General features: G+C 55.0%; 1 protein-coding gene across 1 annotated transcript; it reads left to right on the top strand.

Moving 5' to 3' along the window:
* The first annotated feature begins 1,792 nt into the window (after positions 1-1,792).
* Positions 1,793-7,329, top strand: ICAM3 (intercellular adhesion molecule 3). Its single transcript, XM_060007703.1, has 8 exons — positions 1,793-1,797; positions 2,078-2,169; positions 2,805-3,071; positions 5,117-5,425; positions 5,750-6,031; positions 6,303-6,557; positions 6,678-6,926; positions 7,015-7,329. Exons 2-8 carry the CDS (start codon positions 2,088-2,090, stop codon positions 7,206-7,208), a joined length of 1,638 nt encoding a protein of 545 aa, XP_059863686.1. The 5' UTR covers positions 1,793-1,797; positions 2,078-2,087; the 3' UTR covers positions 7,209-7,329.
* The last annotated feature ends 48 nt before the right edge of the window (positions 7,330-7,377 follow it).

Genomic DNA, 7,377 nt, shown 5'->3' with positions numbered 1-7,377 from the left:
TGGCTTGTTCTTAGGCAGATACTTCTTCTTTTTGCATTCTTTTTTATAAAAAATTATTTTCCGGGACTTCCCTGGTGGCACAGTGGTTAAGACTCCACGCTCCCAGTGCAGGGGGCCCAGGTTCGATCCCTGTTTGGGGAACTAGATCCCACCCGCATGCCACAACTGAGAGTTTGCATGACACAACTAAGGAGCCAGCGAGCCGCAACTAAGGAGCCCTCCTGCTGCAACTGAGACCCAGTGCAACTAAATAAATAAATATTTTAAAAAAATTATTTTCCGTTATGGTTTATCACAGGATGTTGAATGTAGTTCCCTGTGCTATGCAGTAGGACCTTGTTCTCTCTGTTTTATTCGTTTTCTTTTTTCTTTTGTCATACCCAGTTACATGGAGATTTTTTTGCCCGTTTGGAAGTCTGGTATCTTCTGCCAGAGTTCAGTAGATGTTCTGTGAGAATCCTTGCACATGTCAATTTTTTTTTTTTGGCCGTACGGCATGTGGGATCCTAGTTCCCCGACCAGGGATGGAACCCATGCCCCCTGCAGTGGAAGCGCGGAGTCTTAACCACTGGACCACATGGGAAGTCCCTGTAGATGTTTTTTTGTTTTTTTGTTTTTTGCGGTACTTGGGCCTCTCACTGTTGTGGCCTCTCCCGTTGCGGACCACAGGCTCCGGACGCGCAGGCTCAGCGGCCACGGCTCACGGGTCCCCCTGCTCCGCGGCATGTGGGATCTTCCCAGACCGGGGCACGAACCCGTGTCCCCTGCATCGGCAGACGGACTCTCAACCACTGCGCCACCAGGGAAGGCCTTTTGCCCATTTTTGAATTGGGTTTGTTGTTGAGTTGTAGGAATTCTTTATAATCTGGATATTAATACCTTATCAGATATATTATTTACAAATACTTTTGATTTGGGTTTTAGTTGCTCTCTGGGCACCATGTGCGAAACGGATTTTTGGGAGGCGGGGCAGGCGATGAGAGACCTCATTGGGGAGGGTACTCCAGGTGAGAGAGGAGGGGGTGTGGCCTTAGGGATGGGGAGAGCGGATGAATGCTGAGTGCCATCAAGATCTTCAACAAGGTTCCTCTCTGGAGCTCAGGTCAGAGGCACAGGAGGCAGGTCAGAGGCCTGAGAGATGGAACTGATGGAGGTGGGAGTCCCCACCTGACCCCTCTCCCCGCCCCGCCAAGTCCCTGCTGTTGGGGTAAAGAGACCAGCTACCTGGAGAAGAAGGGCAAGGGGGGAGGGGGACAGGGGTAAGAGCCGGTTACAAGTAGCACCCTTGGCAGACGATGGCTCAGGATTTAGCTGTCCCCCAAGCACTCTACCTCAGCACTGCACACAGGGAACGGGGGACCCCACCCACAAGATCTTCAAAGATAAGGGGCCCTATAAAAGCCACCCAGGCAGCCAACACAGAGCCTAGCACAAGTCCCCAATAAATGTGGGCTCTGTTCATTTTCATGGCTTCACTTATCTTAGGGGTCCCTCGTTATCACCCCCCAAATCTCTTATTTGCCCCCCAGGAGTGTTGGGATCTCACGCTAACTGCGCGAAGCCCTGCCTAGAAGTCCACCCATTGTTGTTGCCTCCTCGAAATGTTGCCTTGAAATCCCACCCTATCCCTTCAAGGAAAGTGTCTGATTATCCCCCGTTAACTTCCTCTCTGGGAACAGAACACCCCCCCTTCACCTAAGTTCAACAGGAAGGAGGTGTCTCACCACCTCCACCCCCTCCCCCCTCCAGGCTTTCCTGTGCTAAAAACAAAGGAAGAAGACTGCATTAGCACTTCCTGTGGGTTCATCCAGGGGGGCCGGAGGTGTGGGGAGGGGCGGTGACTGAGGTCTACCCTACCTGAGACTCCCTGGAGACTGGCCAGCGCCCTCCACCTCCCTGGGCCCCCCACTCTGGAGCCCTGGGGCTGCGCAATATTCCCCTGCCCCTCCCTAGGCCTGGGCAAGGTGTAGCCCCTGGACTTCTGCATTCTTAACTGCGGTGGCTGTGCTTCCTTCCCCTGGGTGACCCGCCTGCTCTCCAGTGCCCAGCGCCTCATTAAGGCAACTTCCTCCTACAGGCTGGCCACCATGATGCCCTCAGGGCCGCTGCCCAGGGCCTGCTGGACTTCGTTCATCTCTCTGCTTCTAGTCTGCTGTCTGCTGCCCCCAGGTGAGGCCCAGCAAGCTGGGGAGGGCTGGAGTTGCGGGATTGGTGGCGGAGGGGAAGGAGAACAGAGCACCTCACACCCTGCTGCCCGGGCTGTGCCAACAACACTTCTTAAACTCAGATCGGCCAGGGGGCTCCCCAGTGTCCTCGGGAGAAAGTGGTGGCCTCTTAACACAGCCTTCAGGGCTCCCGGAGAGACACAGTCCCTGCATTTGACTTGTTCTTCTCCCTCTGCACAACACACCCACACACACAAGCACGCATGCATGCATGCATTCCCTCCCTGGTCCATCTGGACCCTCAACCTCTGCGTATGCTCTTCAGTCTGCCAGGATCACTCTTCCCTTTCACTTGGCTAACGCCTCCTTGACACTTTAAAACTGACCATAGTGGTCCCCTCCTCCAGGAAGCCTTCCTTGACTCACTTCCTCCTAGAGGCTTGATCAGGGCTTCCCCTGGCCTCCCTCCCAGCTCTCCTTGGTTCCTGATCCATCATCTGTCTTCCTCACTAAACTGAAGCACCATGAAGGCAGAGACCATCATATCTCGGCAAGAGGAAGTTTTGAATGGTGGAGCCTGCAAATGGGTGGGTTGGGGGGCACTGGAACCCCCAGGAGAGCTTCCTTCTGTTCCCCCAGGTACCCAAGGGCAGGAGTTGCAGCTGCGAGTGGAGCCGCAGAACCCAGTGGTGCCTGCCGGAGAGTCCCTCTTGGTAAATTGCAGTACAGATTGCCCCAGCGCTGGACTCATCTTCCTGGAGACGTCCCTACTCAAGGAGTTGGTGGGCCGTGGCCTGGGCTGGGCAGCCTTCCAACTCAGCAATGTGACTGGTGACACCCAGCTCCTCTGCTCTGGCTTCTGCAATGGCTCCCAGATGATAGGCTTCTCTAACATCACAGTGTACCGTGAGTGGCTGTGCCTGGAGGTGGAGCTGGCTTCGGGCAGCAGTGGGGCTAGATAACCAATGGTGCAGGGGAGCGGGGCGGGCATGAGGGCCCTGAGTTTGCAGGAATGGACATGGGCTCTGACCCAGAGCTTGGACCTGAATGTGTGTGTGTGGGTGTGTGTGACAGAGACAGAGACAGAGAGATGCATCTCGACCACATGCCAGGGCAGCAGTTGTGAATTAATTTATTTGGGTCCCGATAAGCATTTTAAATATATCTGAGGAATTCCCTGGCGGTCCAGTGGTTAAGATTCCATGCTTTCACTGCCAAGGGCCTGAATTCAATCCCTGGTCAGGGAACTAAGATCCCACAAGCCATGCAGTGTGGCCAAAAAAAAAAACCAACAACAAAACAATAGACTAGAAAGTAGCAGAGTACATCAGTCATGGTGCTTACTGTTTTGTGAAGCCATAGAAAAGTGTAGTGTACATGTGTAACTGTGCGTATGCTCCTGTGTGCACCAGTGTCTGTATTCGTGTTTGTGTACCTATGTGTGTGTCTGTGAGCTTCTGTATCTGTCATTATCTCTGTGAGACCGTGTGAGCGTACTTGTGTGTCTGTATATGTGTCTGTCTGTATGTTTGTGTGTGCCTGTGTGTACGTGTCTCTGGATTTGTGTATATCTCTATGTGTGAATGTCTATATATGTCTGTATGTCGGTATCTGTGTATCTCTGTGTGTGAGCAAGTGTGGATGTCTGTGTCAGTACGTGTCTGTATATGTCTTTGTGTGTATTTCTGTTGTAACATGTACATCTGCATGTGTATATGTTTGCCTATGTGTGTATCTGGGTGTCCCCATCTGTGTGACCGTGAGATGCTTCTGTCCAGTGCTGTGCAAGAGCCTGTTGGTCCTGGCTCACGAGAGTCCATGGTGCTCATCTCTTCCCAGCTCACTGAGTGGCTGATTTCAAGCTACTCAATGTGTCACACTGAGTAGCCTGAAATCAGCCAAAGTATTTACACCACAGAAATTGGCAAATGCTCCATGTTGGGGCTCCCCCACCTCACCCCAGAGAGCCCAGGCATAATCAGCATTGGCCAGCATACCACTGTCCCTCAACCAGAGGTTAAGATCGGGGCCTCCTTGTTAAATATTCTAAAATTACAGTTAGATGTTAAATATTTTCCATAGCGGCCAGTCCGTAGGCCTGTGTGTGACAGCTTGAGATCCAGGCTTGAGAGATGCTCCCCCAAAGGAGGCCCAGGGTTTGGTATGTGTGCCTGTGAGGGCCACTGCAGCTGCAGCTGGGAGAGGACCCAGCCTGGGGCTGTTGAGTCCCCAAGGACTGTGCAGAGCACCCTCAGAGGCTGCCCTAGGCCTTGAGCAGCTGGGGCTGATTGGGGAGGGCTAGACCAAGCTGTGGGAAAGGCCAAGACCAGAGTCCAGGCCAGAAGCTGGGAGGAGGGGTCAGGGGAGTTTCTAGACCTGATATCAAGGAGGCAGGTGGACACACAGGTCTGGAGTTTGGGAAAACCCCCGTCTAACCCTGGCTCTGCCCTTTCCTGGCTGTGCGTCCTTGGGCAGATCACCTCATCCTCACCCCTCTAGGCCTCAGTTTCTCTATTCATAAAAGGGAAGAATAATAGAAGAGATTTCACTTGGTTGCTGTGTGAATGAAGGTGGATGACATCTGGAAAGTCTAAGGAAAACTCAAAATAAACAGGAAATTTTATGATTACTATTAACATCATAAGTGGCCATAAACTTTAGTCCCCTTCCTTCCTTCCCCCCCCCGCCCTTAATGGTGAGGTCCTTGGGAACAGAAAATCTGACTTTTATTTCAGTGCCTGGCAAGGTGTCCGACAAAACAGGAAATAATAATCATGATGCTAATGATAATAGCAAACACTTATACTAGCACATTTCTAAGCCCTGGAGGTTTATTAACTCAAAGTTCACACTTCTGCACTGGGCCACCCTTGACTCCTCGCCACTCCCTAGTATGGAGGCTGCCAGGCTGGCTGCTAAGTTCCACTCTCCCCTTCATACCCCCCACGCAGGGTTCCCGGAACGCGTGGAGCTGGCCCCCCTGCCCCACTGGCAGCCCGTGGGCGAGAACCTCACCCTGCGCTGCATGGTGTCCGGTGGGGCCCCCCGGGACCACCTCACCGTGGTGCTGCTCCGTGTGGAGAAGGAAGTGGGCCGTCAGCCAGCGGGAGACGGGGAGCCTGCCGAGGTCACGGTCACGGTGCTGGCGAGCAGAGATGACCATGGCGCCAATTTCTCTTGCCGCACGGAGCTGGACCTGCGGTCCCAAGGGCTGGCACTGTTCCAGAACAGCTCGGCCCCCAGGAAGCTCCGAACCTTTGGTGAGGGAAGGGACTGCAGACGGTGGGTGATGAGCGGAGCCAGAGTAAGGGTGCCCTGGCGGCGGGATTCCTGAAAAGGGGGTGGCCTGGACCTCAAGGGCTTTTGGGAAAACATGCCTTTAGCGACGGGTAGCCTCATATGGGAGGCTTGCAGCCATAGGACCTTTGGAGAAGGCTGTGAGTGTGTGTCCTGGGAAGGGGGTGACCCAGGCCGCAAGGTGTCCTGGGAAAGAAGGACCCTGGTTTGTGGGGATGAGTGTCATGGGAAAAGGGGCCTCCACGGCTGTGAGACCTCCTCCTGCTCACTCCCACCCTTCTTTCAAGCCATGCCCATGACCCCCCCGCGCCTCGTCGTCCCCCGGTTCTCGGAGGTGGAAACGTCGTGGCCCGTTGACTGCACCCTGGATGGGCTCTTCCCAGCATCGGAGGCCCAGGTGCAACTGGCGCTGGGGGACCAGATGCTGAATGCCACAGTCGTGAGCCACGATGACACACTCACGGCCACAGCCACAGCGAAAGCAGAGCAGGAGAGCACTCAGGAGATTGTCTGCAACGTGACCTTGGGGGGCGAGAGCCGCGTGACCCGGGAGAACGTGAAGGCCTATAGTAAGAGGGGGCGGAGCCAAAATAGCTCAGGAGGCAAGGGGCGGGGCCTCCATAGCCCAAGGGGGCGTGGCATCGGGCGGAGACTAAACCGGAGAGGAGCGGGACCTAAGTGACCCGAGAAGAAGAGTCTGAGCGCCCCAAACTGGGCGTGGGCTGCAGAGTAGATGAAGGCGTAGCCTGGATACTCCGAGGGGAAGGAGGCGGGTGGGGGCGGGGCTTGACCTAAGGGAGGTGTGTGGTCATCAAACTCCTGGGCAATGCTCCGCCTTAGGCTTCCAGGGGCCCAACCTGACCCTGAAAGAACCTAACGCCACCGAGGGGACCACAGTAACTGTGACTTGCGCGGCCGGACCCCGAGTCCGGGTCACGCTGGACGGAGTTCCAGCCGCAGCACCGGGACAGCCTGCCCACCTTCAGCTAAACGCCACTGCGAAGGACGACAGGCGCACCTTCTTCTGCAATGCCACCCTCGAGGTGCATGGGGTGATCTTGCACCGTAACAGGAGCGACCAGTTGCGTGTCCTGTGTGCGTAGGTCATTCTGGCCTTTAATCCCTTGCTTCCTTGATTTGGGAAGACTTGTCTCTCCCTTGTCCCATTGTGCCTCGGGTGTGTCGGGTGTATCTAATCATTTGGTGGTCCCACAGACGGCCCCAAGATTGACCGAGCTAAATGTCCCCAGCGCTTGACGTGGAAAGACAGGACTATGCATATCCTGCAGTGCCAGGCCCGGGGCAACCCAAACCCCAAACTACAGTGTCTGCAGGAAGGCTCCAAGTTCAAGGTGCCCGTCGGCATCCCATTCCTCGTCAGGTTAAACTATAGTGGCACTTACAATTGCCAAGCGACAAGCTCACGGGGCACGGACGTTCTGACAGTGATGATGGACGTTCAGGGTGAGCCTAGGCGGGGCGTATTTATTCTAGACGGGCAAGCTTAGGAGGGGCCGAGACGCGTGTATTTATTCCTCGCTTTTCTGCACAGGTCGGAACCCCATCGCCATCACCATTGTCCTGGGGGTGTTAACGACCTTGGGCCTGGTGATATTCGCTGCGGCCTTAGTGTGCGTCTTTGGGGTGCAGAAGCGGCGTGACATCTACCATGTGAGGCAAAGCAGCACCTGGTTGCCCCTCGCGCCTCAACAGCCCGACGAGGCTGTGGCAGTGGAGTTATCCTGAGCATCAGAGTGCCATGATACTGGGCAAAGTGCCGTGATACTGGGCAAAGACGACGGAGGTTTGGCTGCATCCCCGAATTCCGCACTAATAAAGGCTTTAAAATCTGCACACTGTGGCTTGCCATCCCACTGCTCCGCGCGTCCTTTGAGTGACACCTTGATAGCGGAAA

The sequence above is a fragment of the Delphinus delphis genome, chromosome 3, assembly GCF_949987515.2.
Source record: "Delphinus delphis chromosome 3, mDelDel1.2, whole genome shotgun sequence".
Lineage (NCBI taxonomy): Eukaryota > Metazoa > Chordata > Mammalia > Artiodactyla > Delphinidae > Delphinus > Delphinus delphis.
Note: the sequence above shows the minus strand (reverse complement) of the source record. Positions and strands in the feature narration are given on the sequence as shown.